Source organism: Pan paniscus, chromosome 20 (genome assembly GCF_029289425.2).
Source record: "Pan paniscus chromosome 20, NHGRI_mPanPan1-v2.0_pri, whole genome shotgun sequence".
NCBI lineage: Eukaryota > Metazoa > Chordata > Mammalia > Primates > Hominidae > Pan > Pan paniscus.
The window spans coordinates 21,665,506-21,691,430 of NC_073269.2; the positions used below are offsets into that span (position 1 = coordinate 21,665,506).

Sequence of the window (25,925 nt, forward strand, 5' to 3'; positions counted from 1 at the left end):
GCCAGGCTGGTCTCGAATTCCTGACCTCAGGTGATTTGCCCACCTTAGCCTCCCAAAGTGCTGGGATTACACAGGCGTGAGCCATTGCGCCCAGCCCTTTCTTTCCTTTTGATGCAGGATTTTTCTTGGCCTCTTTGCCAAGCTGGGAGCAGGGGGCGCCCCATTTGTTCAGCCTGTGGGGTCACACCTGGCTTTTGGCCCAGCCCGCGGCTCCCATGGCCACTGCCACGACTGAGCACTCAGCCCCTAGCAGGAGGGAGCATGTGAGCAAGTGAATGTAGGGTCCAGCTGGCTGCTTCAAGCACTGACACAGGGCCAGGCTCCATGCAGTGCCCATGGGCAGACCAGGCCATGTGTCACCCCAAAGGAAACACAAGGGGTCCACGGCCCTGAAGCCCCAGAGGGGGTGTTACAGTGTGCTAATTAGCTTTTTTTTTTTTTTTTTTTTGAGACCGAGTCTCGCTCTATTGCATAGGCTGTAGTGCAGTGGTATGATCTCAGCTCACTGCAACCTCCACCTCCCGGGTTCAAGCGATTTTCCTGCCTCAGTCTCCCAAGTATCTGGGATTACAGGCACCTGCTACCACGTCCCGCTAATTTTTGTATTTTTAGTAGAGATGGGGTTTCATCATGTTGGCCAGGCTGGCCTTGAACTCCTGACTTCAGGTTATCTGCCTGCGTCTGCCTCCCAAAGTGCTGGAATTACAAATATGAGCCACCACACCTGGCCTAATTTGCTCTTTTAGTTCCACCATCTGCAACCCAATGGATGGTGGCATGTTAGCAGCTCAGTCAGCCCCTTTCCCCATTCTGGCCTGCAGCTCTGGGACTGGCTTGGCCCCACCACTGCTTCTATTGCGTGGAGCAGCTTCCCTCTGCCATCAAGGACAGAGGGCCACAGTGTCACAGCCTTCCTGGGTACCTGCATCCAGTGAGTCCTAAGCTCTTGTCCCGTGTCCAAGAAGAATGAGGTCATGCTGACAATTGAAAAGTGATAAGGACAGAGAATTTTATTGAGCAACAAAACAGCTCTCAGGGGAGAGGGGATGTGAAGGTTGGGTCATCTCTCTCAGTGTGGCTGAGTCTGGGCGTTTTTATAGGCACAGGATGGGGGAGGGGCAGGTGGTAGGTAGTATTGGAAAACGTAACATTCAATTGGTTAAAAAGCATTATTCAGGCCAGGTGCAGTGGCTCACGCCTGTAATTCCAGCACTTTGGGAGGCCAAGGTGGGCCATCACCTGAGATCAGAAGTTCAGATCAGTGAACTTCTGATCTGAACTTCTGATGATCATGGTGAAACCCTGTCTCTACTAAAAATACAAAAATTAACTGGGCATGGTGGCAGGCGCCTGTAATCCCAGCTACTCGGGAGGATGAGGTGGGAGAATTGCTTAAACCCAGGAGGTGAAGATTGCAGTGAGCCAAGATCATGCCACTGCCACAAAAGTCTTATTCAGAAAGAATCAATCAGGAAAGGGTGGGCAAACAGGAACAGGAGTTCTCACTCTGGGTTGTGGATTTCATTTGGAACCAGCAGCCCAGGCTGTTTTTGGTTCAAAGGTACAGTTTCACCGGGGACCCATTCCTATCTGCCTAGGCATTTGCCTGCCTCCTGCCACTATCCCTTCCTTTCTCCCTTCTTACTTTCTTTCCTCTTCTTCCTTCCTTCTTCCCCTTCTCATTTCTCTCCTTCCTCCCTTCCTCTTTACTTTTTTTCTTCCTCTCTACCTCCTTGACTCTCCTCTCTCCTTCCTCCCTTCCTTCCATCATAGTTATCAAAGGCCTGCTGTGTGCCCAGCTTTGTGCTAGTTTCTGAGATACCATGATGAGCCAAATAGGCAGTCCCTGCCCTCCAGGAACTTACAGTTTCATTATAATAACTTTACAAGTTTCCTTAAGATGAGTGATTACTGGCTGGGTATGGTGGCTCACACCTGTAATCTCAGCACATTGGAAGTCCGAGGTGGGTGGATCACTTGAGATCAGGAGTTTGAGACCAGCTTGGCCAACATGGTGAAACCTGGTATCTACTAAAAAATACAAAATTTAGCCAGGCATGGTGGTCAGCACCTATAATCCCAGCTACTCAGGAAGCTGAGGCAGGAGAATCGTTTGAACCCAGGAGGCAGAGGTTGCAGTGAGCCAAGATCATGCCACTGCACTCCAGCCTCAGTGACAGAGAGAGACTCCATCTCAAAAAAAAAAAAAAAAAGATGAGTGATTACAGAAGTCAGGCCCACCCTCAACCAGCTGTGGGCTATGTGCAGATGGGGACAGGACTGAATCCACCTTCCCCGTCCTGGATCCCTTCTCCTGGCACCTAGCAGGGGTTCCAAAACAACTTTTTTTTTTTTTTTTTTTTTTTTGAGACAGAGTCTGGCTCTGTTGCCCAGGCTGGAGTGTAGTGGTGCAATCTCAGCTTACTGCAGTCTCTGCCTCCTGGGCTCAAGCAATTCTCCTGCCTCGGCCTCCTGAGTAGCTGGGATTACATGCATGTGCCACCACACCTGGCTAATTTTTGTATTTTTAGTAGAGAATAAAATACATGAAACATCGGGGTTCACCATGTTGGCCAGGCTGATCTCGAACTCCTGACCTCGAGTGATCTGCCCGCCTTGGCGTCCCAAAGTGCTGGGATTACAGGCATGAACCACCACATCCGGCCTCCAAAACACCTCTGTTGTTGGAAGGAATGACCCTCAATCTCCTCTGGGCATGAGAGGTGTAACCCCAGTTCCTGCCGTTTCAGGCTTTGGAAGATTGGTGCGGATATTCTTGGCGGACTCGAGGGGCTTTCGCCGATTCATGGCCATGGATCTGGAACATGAAGACATGGTGGAGACGGCTGTTTTTGGTACTGAGAACAACCTGATCATCACGGGGTCCCTTGATGCGCTCATTCAGGTGAGGGGAGATCTGGGACCCTTCATCTTCACCTCCACCTCGGGAACAGACACTGATTCTTTGGGGATTTTTGGCTGTAAAATACAGACACCCACAAAAATGAGTGCAGGCAAAATAGGTGAGTTCATTGGGAGGATATGGGGGTGTATCCTCCGCCCCAGTGGCAGACCTGGGTGAGAATTACTGAAATGTTCAACAAAGGAGGTAGCATTCCCAAACTGATCCTCAAACCTTGGGGGCAGATTTGTGCCTTCAGAGTGGAGCAGGGTTGTGGGGGAGGAAAATTCTCAATTTAAGTTCAAAGTTGTCCAAGCTGGAGAGAAAAGTAGATGGTGAAATAGCAGATCTTCAGTGTTTTAGTCTCAGGCCTCTTGAAGTTCTCTTTTTCTCCCCCTCCTTCTTATGAGCTATTTTTTCCAGTTTTAAAGAAATTGATAAATAGACTGTGCACAGTGGCTCATGCCTGTAATCCCAGAACTTTGGAAGGCCAAGGCAGGTGGATCACTTGGGCCCAGGAGTTCGAGACCAGCCTGGGCAACATAGCGAGACCCAATCTCTACAAAAAAACACAAAAATTAGCCGGGCGTCATGGCATGTGCCTGTAGTCCTAGCTACTCAGGAATCTGAGGTGGGAGGATCACGTGAGCCTGGGAGGTAGAGGCTGCAGTGAGCTGTGATTACGCCACTGCACTTCAGCCTGGGTGACAAAACAAGAACCTGTCTCCAAAAAAATAAGAATAATTTTCTTTATTTTTTGAGACCAAGTCTCACTCAGTTGCCCAGGCTGGAGGGCAGTGTGGCATGATCTCAGCTCACTGCAACCTCGACCTCCTGGGTTCAAGCAATTCTCCTGCCTCAGCCTCGCAAGTAGCTGGGATTTCAGGCACCCACCACCATGCCTAGTTAATTTTTGTATTTTTAGTAGAGACGGGGTTCCGCCATGTTGGCCAGGCTGGTCTCAAACTCCTGACCTCAGGTGATCAGCCGCCTTGGCCTCCCAAAGTGCTGGGATTACAGGCGTGAGCCACCATGTCTGGCTAGAATAAAATAATTTAAAAAAAAAACATTAAAAGTTTTGAGCTTCCAGACCCTCTAAAAAAGGTTTACAGGGCACCCTCTAAAAAAGGTTTACAGGGCACCCTCCAGGAGTTCCCTGGAACACACTTTGGGAACTGCTCTGGAAGCTGATGGGTTCAAGCCTGAGTAAGTTAAAGGAATGGGAAGATGTGAAGGCCCTTGAACTTACAGCCTGAAAATTCACCTTAGGTTTATGAATGGGCTGAAGTGTATTTCTTATTTTCTTATTTATTTATTTTTATTTTTATTTTGACGGAGTCTCACTCTGTTGCCAGGCTGAAGTGCAGTGGCGCAATCTCAGCTCACTGCAATCTCTGCCTCCCGGGTTCAAGCGAGTCTCCTGCCTCAGCCTCCCGAGTAACTGGGATTACAGGTGTGCACCACCATGCTTGGCTGATTTTTGTATTTTTAGTAGAGATGGGGTTTCACCATGTTGGCCAGGATGGTCTCGATCTCCTGACCTCATGATCCACGCGCCTCGGCCTTCCAAAGTGCTGGGATTACAGGTGTGAGCCACTGCACCTGGCCTATTTATTTATTTTTATTTTTATTTTTATTTTTTTTGAGACGGAGTTTCATTCTTGTTGCCCAGGCTTGAGTGCAATGGCATGATCTTGGCTCATTGCAAACTCCACCTCCCGGGTTCAAGCGATTCTCCTGCCTCAGCCTCCTGAGTAGCTGGGATTACAGGCATGCACCACCATGCCTGGCTAATTTTTTGTATTTTTATTAGAGATGGGGTTTCTCCATGTTGGTCAGGCTGGTCTCGAACTCCCGACCTCAGGTGATCCACCTGCCTCAGCCTCCCAAAGTGTTGGGATTACAGGCGTGAGCCACCGCGCCTGGCCCAATGGGCTGAAGCGTATTTCTGAACTATAGTTGTCCACAGACGATGTCAGATCTGCCCTCCTGTTCTGCTTCCTCAGGTGTGGAGTCTGTCAGAACAGGGGACCCTTCTGGACATCCTGGAAGGCGTCGGGGCCCCCGTGAGCCTGCTGGCCCGCGGCGGGGCTTTGGTGGCATCTGCTTCCCCACAGTCCTCATCTTTCAAGGTCTGGGATCTCAGCGATGCTCATAGGTCCCAGGTGCCTGCACCATTTCTGGACCGCACCGGCCTCACCGCAGTGTCCCACAATGGAAGCTACGTCTACTTCCCCAAAATTGGGGACAAAAACAAAGTCACTATTTGGGACTTGGCAGAAGGTTGGTAAGGTATAAGTATGGTCATTTTTGTGGGTAAGGCTTGGAGCCATCTGTCTTAGTTTAGGTTGCTGTAACAAATCATCCCCACAGGCTGGGCCCCATGGCTCACGCCTGTAATCCCAGGACTTTGGGAGGCCTAGGCGGGTGGATCACCTGAGGTCAGGAGTTCAAGACCAGCCTGGCCAACATGGCAAAACCCTGTCTCTACTAAAAATACAAAAGTTAGCCGGGCATGGTGGCACATGCCTGTATCCCCAGCTACTTGTGAGGCTGAGGCAGGAGAATTGTTTGAACCTGGGAGGCGAAGACTGCAGTGAGCCGGGATCCTGCCTCTGCACTCCGGCCTGGGCGGCAGAGTGAGACTCTGTCCCAGAAAAATAAAATAAAATAAAGTATCCCCATAGACTGGGTGGCATAAGCAAGAAACATTATTCCTCAACATTCTGGAGGCTGGGAAGTTCCAGATCAAAGTGCGAGCAGATCTCGTGTCTGGTGAGGACCCGTTTCCTGGTTCACAGATGGCCATCTTCTTGATGTGTCCCCGGAGAGAGAGAGAAATCTCTTGTGTCTCTTCTTATAAGGGCACTAATCCTATTCAGGAACGCCCCACATTCATGATCTAATCACTTCCCTGTCACTCTGCTACAGTTTGGAGGTTGGGCCCTACAAACCAGATGTTGGTATTTAATATCCGGCTGGCCATGGTGGCTTAAACCTATAATCACAGCACTCTGGGAGGCCGAGGCAGTAGGATTGTTTGAGCTTAGGGTTCAAGAACACCTGGGCAAGATGAGAGGATGCCATTTCTACTAAAAATTTAAAAAATAGCTGGATGTGGCCAGTCATGGTGGGTCACACCTCTAATACCAGCACTTTGGGAGGCCAAGGCAGGCAGATCACTTGAGGTCGGGAGTTCGAGACCAGCCTGACCAGCATGGAAAAACCCCACCTCCACTAAAGCAATACAAAATTAGCTGGGCGTGGTGGTGCATGCCTGTAATCCCAGCTACTCAGGAGGCTGAGGCAGAAGAATAGCTTGAACCTGGGAGGTGGAGGTTGCAGTGAGCCGAGATCACGCCATTGCACTCCAGCCTGGGCAACAAGAGCAAAACTCTGTCTCAAAAAAAAAAATTAGCTGGATATGGTGGCATGTGCTTGTTGTTCTAGCTATTTTGGGGGCTAAGGTGGGAGGATCGCTTGAGCCTGGGAAGTTGAGGCTACAGTGAGTCATGATCGCACTACTGCACTCCAGCCTGGGTGACAGAGTGAGACCCTGTCTCTAAAAACAAACAAACAAAAAAGCCAGGCGTGATGGCTCACACCTGTGATCCCAGCACTTTGGGTGGCTGAGGTGGGTGGATCACTTGAGCTCAGGAGTTTGAGACCAGACATCTCTACATAAAAGACAAAAATTAGCTCGGTGTAGTGGCTTACGTCTGTAGTCCAAGCTACTTGGGAGGCTGTGGTGGTAGGATCACTTGAGCCCAGGAGGCAGAAGTTGCAATGAGCTGAGATTGTGCCACTGCACTCCAGCCTGGACGACAGAACAAGACCCTGTTTGAAAACAAAACAACAATAAAAAAAGAAATTTAATCCCCAGTGTTGGAGGGAGGCCTCACGGGAGGTGTTTAAGTCATAAGGACACATCCCTCGTGGATAGATTAATGCCCTCTCCTGGCAAGGCAGTTGTGGTGGTGAGTAAGTTCTTACTCTGTTAGTTCTCGCGAGGTTGTTAAAAAGAACCTGACCCCAGCTACTCAGGAGGCAGAAACAGGAAGATTGCTTGAGGCCGGGAGTTCAAGACCAGCCTGGGCAACATGGACCTTGTCGCAATAAAAATAAAAATAATGGCCGGGCATGGTGGCTCACGCCTGTAGTCCCAGCACTTTGGGAGGCTGAGGTGGGTGGATCACGAGGTCAGGAGCTCAAGACTAGACTGGCCAACATGGTGAAACCCCATCTCTACTAAAAATACAAAAATTAGCCGGACGTGGTGGCGGGCACCTGTAATCCCAGCTGTTCAGGAGGCTGAGGCAGGAGAATCGCTTGAGCCCGGCAGGCAGAGGTTGCATTGAGCACCATTGCACTCCAGCCTGGGTGACAGAGCAAGACTCTGTCTCAAAAATAAATAAATAAATAAAAATAAAAATAATTAGCTGGGCATGGTGATATTCACCTGTAGTCTCAGCTACTTGAGAGATGGAGGCAGGATGATCGCTTGAGCCCAGGAATTTGAGGCTGCAGTGAACTGTGATTGCACCACTGCACTCCAGCCTAGGTGACAGAGCAAGACCCTATCTCAATTAAAAAAAAAAAAAAAAGGAAGCTAGCACTTCCCTCTCTCTTGCTTCCTCTGGCCTATGACCTCTGCACACCCCAACCCCCTTCACCTTTTGTATTAAGAAGCAGCAGCCTGGGGCCCTCACCAGAAGCAGAGGCTGGCACCATGCTTCCTGTACAGCCTGCAGAACAATGAGCCACATAAACCTCTTATTCATAATTGTGCATTACTGTATTAGTCTGTTCTCACACTGCTAATAAAGACATACCTGAGGCCGGGCATGCTGGCTCACACCTGTAATCCCAGCACTTTGGGAGGCCAAGGCAGGCGCATCATTTGAGGTCAGGTGTTCAAGACTAGCCTGGCCAACATGGTGAAACCCTGTCTCTACTAAAATTCCAAAACTTAGCCGGAAATCGCTTGAACCCAGGAGGTGGCAATTGCAGTGAGCCAAGATCTTGCTACTGCACTCCAGCCTGGGCAAGAGTCAGACTCTGTCTCAAAAAAAAAAAAAAAAAAAGACATACCTGAGACTGGGTAATTTGTAAAGGAAAGAGGTTTAATGGACTCACATTTGCACATGGCTGGGAAGGCCTCACAATCATGGCAGAAGGCAAATGAGGAGCAAAGTCACGTCTTACATGGTGGCAGGCAAGAGAGTGTGTGCAGGGGAATTGCCCTTTACAAAACCATCAGATCTCATGAGACTTATTCGCTACCACAAGAACAGTATGGGGGAGACTGCCTCCATGATTCAATTATCTCCACCTGGCCTCGGCCTTGACCTGTGGGAATTATTGCAATTCAGAATGAGATTTGGGTGGGGACACAGCCAAACCATCTCAGTTACCCAGCCTCAGGTAGTCCTTCATAGCAACACCGACAGACTTAGACAGGCCCCAGCTCCTAATACCATCCTATGGGGAGTGAGGATTTTGACATAGGAATTTGGTGGGGGGGTGGGGACACAAATCTTCAGTCCATAACATTCCTATAACTTCAATCAGGTAGAAAGTAGCTAGTCAAAAACAGGCTTTCATTAGCAACACCAATGAACTAAGACAGGCCCAAGCTCCTGATACCATTCCATAGAGGGTGATGATTTTAACATAGGAATTTGTCAGGGGGACACAAATCTTCAGTCCATAACACGCCTATAACTTCAATCAGGTGGAAAGTAGCTAGTCATGGCCGGGTGTGGTGGCTCACACCTGTAATCCCAGAACTTTGGGAGGCTGAGGTGGGCGGATCATTTGAGGTCAGGAGTTGGAGACCAGCCTGGCCAACATGGCGAAACCCCAACTCTACTAAAAAAAAAAAAAAAAAAAAATTATCTGGGCGTGGTGGTGTGTGCCTGTAATCCCAGCTACTGGGGAGGCTGAGGCAGGATAATTGCTTGAACCTGGGAGGTGGAGGCTGCAGTGAGCCAAGACCATGCCACTGCACTCCAGCTTTGGCAACAGAGTGAGACTCCACCACCTGAAAAAAAAAAAAAAAAAAGAAAGTAGCTGGTCAAAAACAGGATTTCATTTTATACATTTTCTGCATGAGGTAGTTGGCAATCTGGTTGTTTCTGTTTGGCCTGTTTTAAGTCAGGTTACCTAGAAGCTGGGTCTGTGATGAGGATATTTGCACAAGTGATGTATTGAGGGGTGTTTCCAGGAGAACCCCAGAGGGGGATGAGAAAATGGGGCTGGTGGAGGAAAGGGTTGGGCAAGAACGCAGGCTCAGCTAAAGTCCCTCTCAGCATCATTCCATGGGGAGCCCTGGAAGAGGTACAGCACCAGTCTTAGTCAATTCCGGCCACTATAACAGAATGCCATGGATTGGGTGGCTTAGAAAGAACAGCAAATGGGGCCAGGTGTGGTGGCTCATGCCTGTAATCCCAGCACTTTGGGAGGCTGAGGAGAGAGGATCACTTGAGGCCAGAAGTTCGAGACCAGAAGTTTGAGACCAGCCTGGGCAACATAGTGAGACCCCACCTCTACAAAAAAATGTAAAAGGTATCAGGCTTGGTGGTACATGCCTGTAGTCCTAGTTACTCCAGAGTCTGAGGCAGGAGGATTGCTTGAGCTGTGGAGTTCAAGGCTGCAGTGAGCTATGATAATGCCACTGCACTCCAGCCTGGGCAACAGAGACCCTGTCTCTCTGGTTTTTTTTTTTAATTTAAAGAAAGAATAGAAATTTGTTTATCATATTTCTGGAGGAGGCTGGGGAGTCCAAGATCAAGGTGCCAGCAACTTTGTTGTCTTGGGTTAAATTAATTTTTTTTTAAATTTGGTATCTGGTGAGTGTCCTCTTTCTGGGTCATGGATGGCCAGATTTTCTTTGTCCTCACATGGTAGAAAGGGGCAAAGAAGCTCCCTGGGACCTCTTTTTTTGTTGTTCTGTCTTATTTAAGAGGCAGGGCTCACTCTACTGTCTAGGCTGGAGTGAAGAGGTACAATGACGGCTCAGTGCAGCCTCGAACTCCTGGGCTCAAGCGATCTTCCTGCCTCAGCCTCCTGAGTAGCTGGAACCACAGGTGCACCACCATGCCTGTCTCCTGGAGACTTTAAAATTTTTAAAAATATTTATTTATTTTTATTTTTATTTTATTTTATTTTTGTTGTTGTTCTTTTGTTTGAGATGGAGTCTCGCTCTGTCACCCAGGCTGGAGTGCAGTGGCGTGATCTCAGTTCACTGCAACCTCCGCCTCCCGGGTTCAAGCAATTCTCCTGCCTCAGCCTCCCGAGTAGCTGAGATTACAGGTGCACAGCACAATGCCTGGCTTATTTTTGTATTTTTAGTAGAGATGGGGTTTCACCGTGTTGGCCAGGCTAGTCTCGAACTCCTGACCTCAAGTGATCCACCTGCCTCGGCCTCCCAAAGTGCTAGGATTACAGGTGTGCACCACTGCGCCCAGCCAAATTTTGTGTGTTTTGTAGAGATAAGGTCTCTCTATGTTGCCCAGGGTGGTCTTGACCTCCTGGGCTCAAGCAATCTGCCTGCCTCAGCCTCCCAAAGTGCTGGGATTAGAGGCGCACACCACCATACCTGGTTAATTTTTTAATGTTTTTGCAGAGGCAGGGGTCTCACTCTTTTGCCCAGACTGGTCTTGAACTCCTGGTCTCAAGCCATCCTCTCACTTCAGCCTCCTGAATAGATGGGATTACAGGCATGAGCCACTGCACCTGGCATCTCTCCATTTCCTTGGGCCCTGGTTCACCCTGCAACCAGCAAACAAGCACCTCGAGAATTGTAACCTCACTTGATTTGCTCCCTGCCAACCCCCAGAGCTTTGCCTAGTGGGCTGTTACTCTAAAAATGTTTGCCAAATTAACGACTGAATGAAGTTGAGAATCAGCTTGAAAATCAGGATTCCTTTCTCCTATTATTTCATCATTAACAAGGAGTTTCTTTTTTCTTTTTCTTTCTTTTTTTCTTTTTTTTTTTTTTTTTTTTTTGAGAGGGAGTCTCCATCTGTTGCCCGGGCTGGAGTGCAGTGGCGTAATCTTGACGCACTGCAACCTCCACCTCCTGGGTTCAAGCGATTCTCCTGCCTCAGCCTCCCTTCCAAGTAGCTGGGATTACAGGTGCCTGCCACCATGCCTGGTTAATTTTTGTATTTTTGGTAGAGACAGGGTTTTGCCATGTTGGCCAGGCTGGTCTCAAACTCCTGACCTCAGGTGATCCATCCACCTCGGCCTCCCAAAGCGCTTGGATTACAGACGTGAGTCACCACGCCCTGCCATTAACAGGAGTTTCTATACCTCTATCCTCCCAGCAGGACTGTGCCAAGTACTGTTGGTGAGAAACTCAGAAATCCCTCACTATCCAATTCTCGAAGACCCAGCAGTGCCTCCACCTTCATTTTACTCCTGGGAATTGCCCACTGATGAAAGAAGCCTCTCAACTGGAAATGGCAGGGGGATGTGGCCACCGCTCCTGAAATGGCCCCAGTCAATGACTGCCTGATGTGGGAATACAAAAGTCTGGCCCCCTTGCTTCAAGATGGGACAATTCATGGTGGCTCATGCCTGTAATCCCACTACTTTGGGAGGCAAAGGTGGGAGGATCGTTTGAGCCCTGGAGTTCAAGAATAGCCTGGGCAACATGGTAAAATCCCATCTCTACAAAAATTAGCTGGGCGTGGTGGCCCGAGCCTGTAGTCCCAGTTACTTGGGGGGCTGAGGTGGGAAAATCACTAGAGCCTGGGAGGTTAAGGCTGCAGTGAGCCATGTTCGTGCCACTGCACTCCAGCCCGGGCAACAGAGCGAGACTCCGTCTCTTAATAAATAAATACATAAATAGGCTGGGCGCGATGGCTCATGCCTGTAATCCCAGCATTTTGGGAGGCCGAGGCGGGCGGATCACTTGAGGTCAGGAGTTCAAGACCAGCCTGGCCAATATAGCGAAACCCCGTCTCTACTAAAAATACAAAAAAATTAGCTGGGCGTGATGGTGCGCACCTCTAGTCCCAGCTACCTGGGAGACTGAGGTGGGAGAATTGCTGGAATCTGGGAGGCAGAGGTTACAGTGAGCCGAGATTGTGCCACTGCGCTCCAGCCTGGACAACGAAGCCAGACTCTGTCTAAAAAAAACAAAAAATAAAAAAATTAGTAGGGCACAGTGGCAGGCGCCTGTAGTCTCAGCTACTCAGGAGGCTGAGGCAGGAGAATCACTTGAGTCCAAAAGTTGGAGGCTGCAGTGAGCTTCAGTCTCGCCACTGCACTCCAGAATACTGTCTCAAAAAAAAAAAAAAAAAGAAAGAAAAAAAATATGAACACCAGGCCGGGTGTGGTGGCTCACGCCTGTAATCCCAGCACTTTGGGAGGCCAAGGTGGGTGGATCACCTGAGGTTGGGAGTTAGAGACCAGCCTGGCCAACATGGAGAAACCCCACCTTTACTGAAAATACAAAATTAGCCGGGCGTGGTGGCACACACTTGTAATCCCAGCTACTCGGGAGGCTGCGGCAGGAGGATTGCTTGAATCCAGGAGGCGGAGGTTACGGTGACCCGAGATCATGCTATTGCACTACAGCCTGGGCAACAGAGTGAGACTCCATCTCAAAAACAAAACGAAACAAAAAAAACCACCAGGGAAGCAGGGCTGCTGTGATTCACTCTCAGTGTAAGTCATTCTCATTTTTCTTCCCTGGCAGGCGAGGAACAAGATTCCCTGGACACCTCCAGTGAGATCAGGTGTCTGGAGGTTGCTGAGCAGCGCAAGCTCCTATTTACGGGCCTCGTGTCGGGGGTCGTCCTTGTGTTCCCCCTGAATTCCAGGCAGGACGTGATATGCATTCCCCCTCCCGAGGCCCGGAAAGCAATCAACTGCATGTCCCTGAGCAAGTGCGAGGACCGCCTGGCCATCGCCTATGACAACATCGTCCTGGTGCTGGACATCACCCCTGGGGACCCCTGCCCGGTCATCGATGGGCCAAGGTACACCTTTTATACTCAGCTGCCCGAGACCCTCTCCAGCGTGGCCATTCTGACGGACTACTGCGTGGTCTACAGCATGACCAATGGGGACCTCTTTCTTTATGAGTGTGCAAATTCCAAAGCGTTTCCCTTGGAGGCCCACAGGAGCCGAGTTGCCTGTGTGGAGGTCAGCCACAAGGAGCAGCTGGTGGTCAGCGGGTCTGAGGATGCCCTGCTGTGTCTCTGGGACCTGCAGGCACGCAAGCGGAAATTCGAGATGAGCTACACGGTGCGTGGCCCACCTCCCCATGTTCATGCTAGACCCAGGCATTGGAAAACTGATAGATAGCCATCATTTACTAAGCACACACCATGGGCCATCGACCAGAATGGGACTGGGGTGATGAAAATGAGGCACTTGGTCAGGCGCAGTGGCTCACGCCTGTAATTCCAGTACTTTTGGAGGCTGAGGTGGGTGGATCACCTGAGATCGGGAGTTCGAGACCAGCCTGGCCAACATGGTGAAACCCCCTCTCTACTAAAAATACAAAAATTAGCCAGGCGTGGTGTTGCATGCTTGTAATCTCAGCTACTTGGGGGGCTGAGGCAGGAGAATCGCTTGAAATTGGGAGGCAGAGGTTGCAGTGAGCCAAGATCACGCCACTGCACTCCAGCCTGACTACAGACACTCTGTTTAAAAAAAAAAGAAAAGAAAAGAAAAGTGAGGCATTTGTCTCAGAAGCAAAGTTTTTTTTGTTTTCATTGTTTTTTTAAAGAGACAGGGACCCCACTGTCACGAGGCTGTAGTACAGTGGCACAATCATAGCTCATTGCAGCCTCAATCTCCTGGGCTCAAGTGATCCTCCCGCCTCAGCCTCCCAAAGCACTGGGATTTCAGGCATGACCCACCGGACCTGGCTACAAACTTCAAAGGGGTACCAAAAAGCTCAGCAATGGTAGGCCAGGTGCAGTGGCTCACCCGGCACTTTGGGAGGCCCAGGAAGGAGGATCACTTGAGGCCAGGAGCTGGAGACCAGTCTGGGCAACATAGGGAGACCTTATCTCTACAAACAAATACAAAAATTAGCTGGGCATGGTGATGTGCACCTGTGATCCAGCTACTTGGAGGGCTGAGGCGGAAGGATTGATTGAGCCCGGATGCCACTGCTCTCTAGCCTGGGTGATAGAGCAAGGCCTGTCTCAAGAAAACAAAAACAAAAACTCAGCAATGAAGATAAATAATTTTTTTTTTTGAGATGGAGTCTTGCGCTGTCACCCAGGCTGGAATGCAGTGGCGCCATCTCAGCTCACTGCAGCCTCCCGGGTTCAAGCAACTCTCCTGCCTCGGCCTCCCAAGTAGCTGGGATTACAGACAAGCACCACCATGCCCAGCTAATTTTTGTGTTTTTAATAGAGAAGGGGTTTTGCCATGTTGTCCAGGCTGAACTCCTGGCCTCAAGTGACCCGCCTTGGCCTCCCAAAGTGCTGGGATTACAGGTTTGAGCCACTGCACCTGGCCAAGAAGTAATATTTTAATGCAATATTTTTAAAAATCTAAAATGAATACCAAAATTCCATGAAGAACAAAATCTCAACATTATAGGTAAAAACTGGATCAAATCCTGCACTGGCTTAGTGCTGCTTCACTCTCTTCACCCTAATCCTGGCTCTGTGCTATTTCTTTTTTTTTTCTTTTTCTTTTTTTCTTTTTTTGAGATGGAATCTCGCTCTGTTGCCCAAGCTGGAGTGCAGTGGTGCGATCTCGGCTCACTACAAGCTCTGCCTCCCGGGTTTATGCCATTCTCCTGCCTCAGCCTCCCGAGTAGCTGGGACTACAGGTGCCCGCCACCACGCCTGGCTAATTTTTTTGTATTTTTTTGGTAGAGATGGGGTTTCACCGTGTTAGCCAGGATGGTCTCAATCTCCTGACCTCGTGATCCGCCCACCTCGGCCTCACAAAGTGCTGGGATTACAGTCGTGAGCCACCGTGCCTGGCTGCTCCGTGCTATTTCTTTATCCAACTGATACTTACTGAAAAACCTCTGCCAGGACCACTTTCTATCACAAGGGTTGCTTTTCTATCACCCCTTTCTATCTGCCTGGTCACAGGGAGACACTATCCCATGTCTTGGAGCCACTTTGTAGTTGGGAAGACACAGTGAGCTCTGTCTGGGCAAAAGGATTTTTTTTGTGTGTGTTTTGCTCACTGAAGTTTCCCTTGTTCCTAGGAGAACTCCTGACATTTCCTTGATGCTCAATAAATGGCAAGGGCTGCTGCTTAAGAAAGCCATGTAAGGCTGGGCACCATAGCTCACACCTGTAATCCCAGCACTTTGGGAGGCTGAGGCGGGTGGATCACCTGAGGTTAGGGGTTCGAGACCAGCCTAGCCAACATGGTGAAACCCTGTCTCTACTAAAAATACAAAAATTAGCCCTGCATGGTGGCATGTGCCTGTAATCCCGGCTACCCGGGAGGCCGAGGCAGGAGAATCACTGGAACCTGGAAGGCAGAGGCTGCAGTGAGCCGAGAATACGCCACTGCACTCCAGCCTGGGCGACAGAGTGAGACTCTGTCTCAAAAAAAAAAAAAAGAAAGAAAGAAAAAGAAGGCCTTGTAAGTCTAGATTAGGCACAGCAACTCACGCCTGTAATCCCAGCACTTTGGGAGGCCGAGGCAGGGGGATTGCTTGAGCTCAGGATTTCAAGACCAGCCTCAGCAACATAGCAAGATCCCATCTCTAGAAAAAAAAATTAGCCAGGTGTGGAGGCGTGTGCCTGTAGTCCCAGCTAGTTAGGAGGCTGAGGCGGGAGGATCGATTGAGCCCTGGAGTTCGAGGCTGTAGTGAGCTATGATCTCGCCACTGCACTCCACCCTGGATTACAATACAAGATTCTGTCTCTCGAGCAAAACTAACTAATAAACAAAAATGAAGAAATTAACATGTGAACAGTACTATTAATTAAACTGTCGACCTTATGGGAATTTTTTATTTTTTGTTATTTATTTATTTATTTATTTATTTATTTATTTATTTATTTTTGAGGCAGAGTCTTACTCTGTGAGCCAGGCTGTAGTGCAGTGGTGCAATCATAGTTCACCGTAGCCTCCGCCTCCTGGGTTCAGGTGATTCTTCCACCTCAGCCTCCTAAGTAGCTGAGACTACAGGCATGTGCCACTGCACCTGGCTAATTTTTTAATTTTTTGTAGAGACAGGGTTTCACCCACCCATCTTGGCTTCCCAAAGTGCTGGGATTACAGGTGTGAGCTATCACATCCAGCCTTTATTGGAATCTTACTAGCTTTTCAATTCATTCCTTTTTTCCATTCTAGAATCCAATCCAGGATTCCATGTGAGATTAGCACATAGCTTTTAATTAAATACAATCATAGCTAACATCCGTATAACCAAAGTAATTTAAGAAATTGAATCCCCATTGAAAAAAGAAATTGAATCCTATGGCCAGGCACAGTGGCTCATGCCTGTAATCCCAGCACTTTGGGAGGCTGAGGCAGGTGGATCACTTGAGGTCAGGAGTTCGAGACCAGCCTGACCAACATGGTGAAACCTCATCTCTCATAAAAATACAAAAATTAGCCAGGCATGGTGGTGCATGCCTGTAATCCCAGCTACTTGGGAGGTTGAGGCAAGAGAATCGCTTGAACCCAGGAGCTGGAGGTTGCACTGAGCCAAGATCGTGATATTGCACTTCAGCCAGGGCAACAAGAGTGAGACTCTGTCTCAGAAAAAAAAAAAAAGAAAGAAAGAAAGAAAAAAGAAAAGAAAAGAAAAAAGAAATTGAGTCCTACAATTGTTCCTTTCAATGCAAAATGTCTCTAAACCTTTCTATCCAATCTCTATGGAGGTGTGCCTGGGTTGGGGTAGTATCTGTGCTGCTCATCTCTCCAGGTTTTCATTGGATCCATCCCCCTGTGGGGTGCTTCAAAGCCTGGTTCTGAGGTCAGGAGTTTGGGACCAGCCTGGCCAACATGATGAAACCCCATCTCTACTGAAAGTACAAAAATTAGTTGGGCATGGTGGCAGGAGCCTGTAGTCCCAGCTACCTGGAAGGCTGAGGCAGAGGAATCGCTTAAACCTAGGAGACGGAGGTTGCAGTGAGCCGAGATCAGGCTACTGCACCTCAGCCTCAGGAACAGAGCGAGATTCCATCAAAAACAAAAACAAAAAACAGGCATAGTGGCTCATGCCTGTAATCTCAGCACTTTGGGAAGCCGAGGCAGGCAGACCACTTGAGGTCAGTTCAACACCAGCCTGGGCAATATGGTGAAACCCTGTCTCTACTAAAAATACAAAAATTAGCCAGGTGTGGTGGCACACACTTGTAATCCCTGCTACTTGAGAGGTTGAGGCAGGAGGATAGCTTGAACCCAGGAGGTGGAGGTTGCAGTCAAGCCGAGATGGCATCACTGCACTCCAGCCTGGGTCAGACCTGTTAAAAAAAAAAACAAAAAAAAGGCCTGGTCCCTTGGGGCTGGTTTCCTGGGTGTCTTTCAGTTTGGAATCAAGATCATATTGTCTGGGTCGGGCATGTGGGCTCACACCTGTAATCCCAGCACTTTGCGAGACCAAGGCTAGTGGATCACCTGAGGTGAGGAGTTGGAGACCAGCCTGGCCAACATGGTGAAACCCCATCTCTACTCAAAATACAAAAATTAGCCAGGCATGGTGGCTCATGCCTGTAATCCTGGCTACTTGGGAGGCTGAGGCAGGAGAACTGCTTGAACCTGGGAGGTGGAGGTTGCAGTGAGCTGAGATCACACCACTGCACTCCAGCCTGGGCAACAAGAGTGAAACTCCATCTCAAAAACAAACAAAGAAACAAACAAACAAAAAACCCAAGAAAAAGAGAGATCATATTGTCTGTTTTCAACAGAGTTCTTACTGCAGAGGGGTCCAATGTGCTTGCTTCTCCAAGGATGACAAGTACGTGTACGTGGGCTTAAAGGATCGCTCTATACTTGTTTGGAGTGTGCTGGATGGTGAGTCATTTTGCTTTTAGGGCAGGATTGAGCTTCGATCTGGAGAGAAAAGGCTCTGACCTGGGTCCTGGGCATTAGAGGGCCCTGCTCTGGCCACCTCTAGCTGCATCCCTTAGCTTTTAGGAAGGTGTCTGCAGGCAAAGGCAAAGGGCCCACAGTCCCTCTTCTAGACCCATGCTCTGGAGTTCGAGAACTCCCTCCCTTGAGTTTTCATTAGGGCATGCACAGGCTTCCTGCATACAGCCATCCTTCCGAGGATAGACTGTGCTCCTGGTGTGTGCACTTCTGGGCTCAGGAGTAGCCATGGGGTGGTATGGATGGAGTTTGGGTGTCTGAGCTGGTTGTGAGATGGAGCTGAGAAGAGTGAGAAGAGAAGAGGGTCAAGTCACTAGTAGTGGGGGGCTGGTTACATCACTACATTCCAGCATAGAACCCTGAGGAGCCCAAGAATTCTCAATCTGTTCCCAGTCTTCCAGGTGTTTGTGAAGGTTCCTTCATCAATATAAGAGGACACAGCCTATTCTATTTAATAGTTTATTCCCTAGAATTGCAAAGTTTATATATGGTGTCTTCTTGGATGTGGGTCTTATTTCATTCTTTGCCCCCGCCTTATAGATGTTAGAAGCAGCCTGTTTTTGTTTTTTGTTTTTTGTTTTTGAGATGGAGTCTAGCTCTGTCACCCAGGCTGGAGTGCAGTGGTGCAATCTCAGCTCACTGCAGTCTCTGCCTCCCAGGTTCAAGTGATTCTCCTGCCTCAGCCTCCCAAGTAGCTGGGATTACAGGCACCCACCACCACACTCAGCTAATTTTTGTATTTTGAGTAGAGGTAGGGTTTCACCATGTTGGCGAGGCTGGTCTTGAACTCCTGACCTTGGGTGATCCACCCACCTTGGCCTCCCAAAGTGCTGGGATTAGAGATGTGAGCCACCATGCCTGGCCAGAAGTAGCCTGTTTTAAGACCAACCACTTTGAAAACACCATGTCTCTTGGTCTGTTCAGTATTATGCTAAGGTCTTAGCAAGAGTTAACATTGGCTGGGTGCAGTGGCTCAAGCTTGCAATCCCAGCACTTTGGGAGGCCAATGTAGGAGGATTGCTTGAGGCCAGGAGTTCAAGACTAGTCTGGACAACATAGCGAGACTCTGTCTCTACAAAAAAAAAAAAAAAAAAAATTAAAAATTATCCAGGCATGGTGGTACATGCTTGTAGTCCCAGCTACTCAGGAGAATAAAGTGATCATGGGAGGTCGAGGTGTGGGAGATTGAGGCTGCAGTGAGCCATAATAGCACCACTGCACTCCAGCCTGGGCAACAGAGTGAGACCCTGTCAAAAAAAATGAGTTAACATTTATTGTATACTGGGTACTGTCCTTAAGTCATTTAACTCTCTCAACACTCATTCCCATTTACAGAGCAAAAACTGAGGCTCTGAGAGGCTGGCAGACTTGCCTAAGGTCACACAGTGAGTAACTAGTAGGCTTGGGTTTGAGGCTGACCTTCCTGATTTCAGTACGCCTTTGTCACTTTCTTACACTGTCTCCTATAGAAAAGGCGCTCATTGTGTATTATCTCTTTGAACCCTTATGACACTGGCAGAAGATAAGTATCATTGCTATCCTTGTTTGACAATGAAGAAGCTGAGGATCAGAGAGGTTAGGAGACTTGCCCAAGGTCACAAAACGAGTAAGTGGCTGAATAAATATCAGGTGGAGCCTACTACATTGTAGTTGAATATACTGTAATCTGATACATAGTAAACTGTAACACTATTATACATTGTAGTATAATATGCTGTAGCAAAGATATATATAACTGGTATAAAGTTACAGATGGCTCAGAAGATGAAGGTTGAGGATTGTGGCCTTAAAAGCCCATCCTGGGCCAGTTCACAACCTCTCTTCCTTCTCCTCCTTCAACAATAATATTTACTGAGCTCACTCTGGGCCAAAAACCTACACTAAGCACATGACCTGCATGATGCCTTTCAATCTTAAAAATCGCCCTGAGCAGGTGTAGGTTCTGTTATCATTCCCATTGTGCAGATAAAGGAAGAGGGACTCTTTGGCATAATAAATGTCATGCCAAAATTAGTAGAGGGCATAGCAGGAATTTTATTCCATGCAGCCAACTCTGGAATGTGTAGGATTGGACCTCTACACCCCATTTTTCTCATTTGTGTCCTTCTCTTCACCCTTACAGGCACCCTGCTGACGGTCCAGTTTGTCCATGCTGTGGTAAACAGAATCATCCCAACCACCAGTGGCTTCATTGCCCCCACCAGGCATGGTTATCTGATCCGAGAGCGTTTCCAGTGCCTTTCAGCAAAAGCCTCACCGCAGGACCCTCTTAAGAACTTCAAGAAGGCAGTGTGGATGGTCAAATCCAGGCAGAGAGAGGAGCTAGTTGCAGCTGCAGGAGCTCCCCAGGACTTGGAGTCAGAAAGTGCCCAGGGAAATGAAACCAAATCAAACAAATGCTCACAAGTCTGCCTGATAGTGTAAAAAAAAAAAAAAAAAACAACCCTGTGGGGGTATGGGGCTCCAATGAGTTAGCCCCATTTAATCTAGTTAAAGCAAAAAGAATACGTTTGCTGGTGTATATCTGGACCTATGGCTTCAGATTACGGCTTCAGACCTTGTCTCGTCTCATCTTTCCATTATTCTTTCCTCTTTTTCATTTTCTTTCTCAGACTTGCCACCCCCAGGTTAGCAACATGGTGGCCAATATGCTGCTGTCTCCAATTTCAATAGAAAAGAGAGCTTCCCTTTCCCAACAGTCTTAGCCTCAACTCTACTGGTCCCAATTGGCCCATACGCCTAGCCCTAAACCAATTATTATATCTGGGAGAATGCAGAGCTCTAATCGGCTAGAATGATCCAATGTCCACCACTGGGACTGAGAATAGAAGAGATTATTCCTGAGATGCAAACTGGAGTTCTGGTACCAGATGAAGGGGGAACGGATGAATGTGAGATACAGCAAATCACTGATGTGGACCACAGAACTTCACAGTTTATAAAGCTGTAGATGCTGTCATCTGATCCTCATCACAACTCATACTTTAGGGAGGGCAGGAGTTTCTGTATCTATTTTACAGATGAGGAAACTGAGCCTTGCAGAAGTAGTTATGATTTGATTCAGGTCACAAGTCCAAGGTGCAAGAGCTCTGAGAGTGAGCCTTCTGTCCCATTCCTGTTAGACCTCACTACAATTTCAGTCTGCAGAGCACAACCATCTCTTCCACAGGCACCACACTCAAATGCTCACAGGAGCTAGTGACTAATCTAGATACTTCCATGCACCTGGGTGAGCAGCAGGGAGAGACAGAGACTGGACATGTGGAAGGCAGAGATTGTGTCTAGGGTGGATATGAGCAGCCTGACTGTAGCCCAGACTCACCATGGCCAAACCAGCCCACTGCTGTCAGTGCTTCCAGTTGTAATAAGCAAAGCCAGAAATTCAGACTTTTATGCAAAAATGTTCTGACTTTTAAAGTTGGCGATTGGTTGAATTTGTATCTATAGTGCATTTGGCATGTGCGTCTTTGGTTAATGAGCTGACTTCAGGACTCACACTGGCAGTAAAACAATCAACATGTTATAGTTCATCCCTCTCTATTCCTTGGCTTCCAAACTTTTGGGATAAAGATGTGGGTTTTTAATCTTAAAAACTGGAGGCTCTTGGAAGTAGAAAGACCTGCTGATCTCTCCCTGCTTTGCTTTTGAACCATCTGCCTTGTGCAAGTTCAACAGTCAAACTGTTTTCATTCCACTTAAGTGGATCTTTCTTTTTTGCCCACAGCCTTCTAAAAGCCCTTCTCAGTCTTCTCAGGCTTTTACTTTAATGCTAGGAGAGTCTAAATCTTCAAGGTGGCTATCCCTTCTCCCCTCCGTGGAATTCCTGATAGAGTCTCAATAAAAGCAACCTTAGAAACAGAGGCTTTTGAGCTGAACAAGACCCTACTGCTGTCTTATTCATCCATTTTCCAAACCAGTTTTCCAAGGCAGGTTTTGGTAGTTCTGCAAATGTTAGTGTCAAATTTCATTTAAAAATATTTTAAACTGTAATTTTAAGATGTATGCTTGGATGTATTGGGCAGCAGCTTCTAAGGTGTTGAAGATTACTAAGGTTGGTGCAAAAAGTAACTGTGGTTTTTGCCATTAAAAATATTAAAAATAATGGCAAAAACTGGCTGGGCATGGTGGCTCACACCTGTGGTCCCAGCTCTTTGGAAGGCCGAGGTAGGTGGATCACCTGAGGTCAGGAGTTTGAGACCAGCCTGGACAACATGGTGAAACCCTTCTCTACTAAAAATACAAAAATCAGCCAGGCATGGTGGTGAGTGCCTGTAATCTCAGTTACTCAGGAGGCTGAGTCAGGAGAATCACTTGAACCCGGGAGGTGGAGGTTGCAGTGAGCTGAGATTGTGCCACTGCACTCCAGCCTGGGTGACAGAGCAAGACTCCATCTCATAATAATAATAATAATGGCAAAAGCCTCGGTGGCTCACGCCTGTAATCCCAGCACTTTGGGAGGCTGAGGTGGGTGGATCACTTGAGGCCAGGTGTTCAAGAGCAGCCTGGTCAACATGGTGAAACCCTGTCTCTACTAAAAATACAAAAATTAGCCTGGTGTGGTGATGTACACCTGTAATTCCAGCTACTTGGGAGGCTGAGGCAGGAGAATGGCTTGAACCCAGGAGGCGGAGGTTGCAGTGAGCCGAGATCGCACCACTGCACTCCAGCATGAGTGACAGAGACTCTGTCTCCAAAAAAAAAAAAAAAAAAAGTAATGGCAAAAACCACAATTAATTTTGCATCAACCTAATAATTTAGGATTCTTCTGCCATTTTCATTTAACTGATTTAACTGAAGAGCCCAATTAAATTGTGAAGGGAGCCCTGAAAAAATTAGCTACTCTTTGCCACTGCTTCTCTGTGAATCAAGGGCTTACCCAATGCAGAAATAAAGTAGATGTTGAGACCAATTAAGATTTCATCTACAAATTCTGATTTTTAATGCCTGTGTCCATCTCCACAGCCTCAGTGAGAACTGATTGTTTTGTAGATAAATCCTAATTTAAACATTGGAAATACCGTTTTACTAATAAAATGCTACAACAAATTATTGCTTATATTGGGAGTTTTTGCAGTGTTTATTCATTTGAAAAAGAGTTTGGTTGCTAAGAAAGTTTGACAGTTGGCTGGTCAATGCTTGTAATCCCAGCACTTTGAAAGGCCAAGGCAGGAGGATCACTTGAGCCCAGGAGTTTGAGACCCTGTCTCTCCAAAAAAAAAAAAAATTTTTTTTTAATTAGCTGGGCATGGTGGTGCACACCTGCAGTCCTAGCTACTCAGGGGGCCAAGGTGGGAGGATCACTTGAGCCCAGGAGATCAAGGCTGTAGTTAGCTATGATCGCACCACTGCACTCTAGCCTGGGCAAGAGAGTGAGACCATGTCTCAGAAAAAAATAAAATAAAATTAAGGGATGCCAAAAAGCTCAGCAATCATGACAAATAATGTTTTCTCTCTCTTTTTTTTCTTGTTTTCTTTTCTTTTGGAAGACAAATAATATTTTGTTATCTTTTTTTTTTTTTTTTTTTTTTTTTTGTCAAGGTCTTGCTCTGTTGCCAGACTAGAGTGCAATGGTGCGACCTCGGCTCATTGCACTTCTGACTCCTGGATTCAAGCGATTCTCCTGACTCAGCCTCCTGAGTAGCTGGGACTACAGGCCACCACGCCCAGCTAATTTTTGTATTTTTTGTAAAGACGAGGTTTTGCCATGTTGGCCAAGCTGGCCCTGAACTCCTGACCTCAAGTGATCTGTGCTCCCTTGGCCTCCCAAAGTGCTGGGATTACAGGCATGAGCCACCGTGTGTGGCCTATTATCATATTTTTAAAAATCAAAATGAATTTAAAAATGAATGATGAACAAAACATCAACATTCTATATAAAATTGGTATCTGACCCTGCATTTACAGGAACTGACCTCACCCTCTTCCTGGCCCTGGGGACATCAAGACACCTCACCCCTACATACATCAGACAAGTGTCTTAGGAAGGTCATATTCCTATATAAGCACACACACCTGTGAGAATTACTAATTGTTAGTTAATATCTTTTTTATTTTTCAGACAGGGTCTCTCTCTGTCGCCCAGGCTGGAGTGCAGTGGTATGATCATGGGTCACTGCAGCCTTGAACTTATGAGCTCAAGTGATCCTCCTGCCTCAGCCTCCCAAGTAGCTGAAACTACAGGTGTGCACAACCATACCTGGTTAATTTTTAAATTTATTGTAGAGAGGGGGTCTCACTATATTGCCCAGGCTGGTCTCCAACTCTTGGGCTCAAGCGATCCCCCCAGTGTGCTGGGATTACATGGCGCCTGGCCATCAGAAATATTTCTAATCTGGCCCTTTACCAAAATATATATATATATTTACCAAATATATACGTGTCTATATATACATGCACATATATACACACACATATGTACATGTATATACACACACATATATGTATATATGTATATATGTGTATATATACACACATACATATGTATATGTGTGTATATACACACATACATATGTATATATGTATATATGCACACATACATATGTATATATGTATATATACACATATACATATGTATATACATATGTGTATATGCACATATATACATACACACACACACATATACTTATGTATATATGCCTACCCTTGGTCTTAAAGCTTGATTAAATTTAGGGTAAACATCTTTTATATAGGCTTTCTTTTTTTAGAGTAGTTTTAGGTTCACAGCAAAATTAAGTGGAAGGTGCAGAGATTTCCCATCTACCCCATGCCCCCCTCATGCACAGCCTCCTCCATCAACATCCCTCACTCTAACAAACGCAGAGCGGTGCATTTGTTACAATGGATGAACTCGCATTGACACTTCCTTACCACAGGAGAGACAATTTTTTTTTTTTTGAGACGGAGTTTTGCTCTTGTTGCCCAGGCTGGAGTGCAATGGTGCGATCTCAGCTCACTGCAACCTCCACCTCCCGGGTTCAAGCCGTTCTCCTGCCTCAGCCTCCCAAGTAGCTGGAATTACAGGTGTACACCACCACACCAGGCTAATTTTTGTATTTTTAGTAGAGACAGGGTTTTGCCATTTTGGCCAGGCTGGTCTGAAACTGCTGGCCTCAAGTGATCTGCCCACCTCGGCCTCCCAAAGTGCTGGGATGACAGGCATGAGCCACTGCACCTGGCCCAGGATAGACATTTTTGACAAGTATACTTCATAGGTGTGTCCATTCTCCATCACTACTTAGTAAATTATTGCAAAGTTAGAAGCTTAAAATAACGTCCACTTCTTATCTTATAATTTCTGCAAGTCAGGAGTCTGGGCATGGCATGACTGGATACTTTGTTCAGGATCTCACAAGGTGTCAGCCGGACTGGGCTCTCATTGAGAGCCTCAGGGTCTTCATCCAAGCTCCTTCAGATTCTTGGCAGAATTAAGCCCTTCAAAGCTATAGGAGTGGAGACCTCAGCTGCCCCTCTCCATAGGCAGTTTGCAAAACAGCTGCTTCCTTCTTCAAGGCCAGCAGCATTGTATTTCTCTGATGCTTCATCTCTGACCTCAAACTCAGACTCAGACTCAGACTCAGACTGTCTTTAAAAAAATTTTTTTTTTGGCCAGGCGCAGTGGTTCACACCTGTAATCCCAGCACTTTGGGAGGCCCAGGCTGGCAGATCACGAGGTCAAGAGATAGAGACCATCCTGGCCAACATGGTGAAACCCTGTCTCTACTAAAAATGCAAAAAATTAGCTGGGCATGGTGGTGCGCACCTGTAGTCTCAGCTACTCAGGAGGCTGAGGCAGGAGAATCAGTTGAACCCAGGAGATAGAGGTTGCTGTGAGCCAACATCATGCCACTGCACTCTAGCCTGGTGACAGAGCGAGACTCTGTCTCAAAAAACAAAAAAAAATTTTTTTAGAGATGAGGTCTTGCTGTGTTGCCCAGGCTGCTCTCAAACTCCTGGCCTCAAGTGATCCGCCTGCCTCCCA

The 25,925-nt window shown here is 47.5% G+C and overlaps 1 protein-coding gene across 8 annotated transcripts in view; it reads left to right on the top strand.

The window, feature by feature from the left end:
- The window catches only part of NWD1 (NACHT and WD repeat domain containing 1), a 96,652-nt gene extending 73,649 nt beyond the window's left edge, over positions 1-23,003 (top strand). For 7 of the 8 annotated variants that reach the window (XM_034946590.3, XM_008966082.5, XM_014342532.4 and 4 more), the window contains 5 exons: positions 2,751-2,905; positions 4,909-5,185; positions 12,612-13,162; positions 17,767-17,872; positions 20,070-23,003. In XM_034946590.3, the coding sequence (XP_034802481.1) occupies positions 2,751-2,905; positions 4,909-5,185; positions 12,612-13,162; positions 17,767-17,872; positions 20,070-20,371 (1,391 nt within the window). In that variant the 3' untranslated portion in view covers positions 20,372-23,003. The remainder of the gene's footprint in view (positions 1-2,750; positions 2,906-4,908; positions 5,186-12,611; positions 13,163-17,766; positions 17,873-20,069) is intronic. The other variant, XM_034946591.3, reaches the window with a different exon arrangement.
- The last annotated feature ends 2,922 nt before the right edge of the window (positions 23,004-25,925 follow it).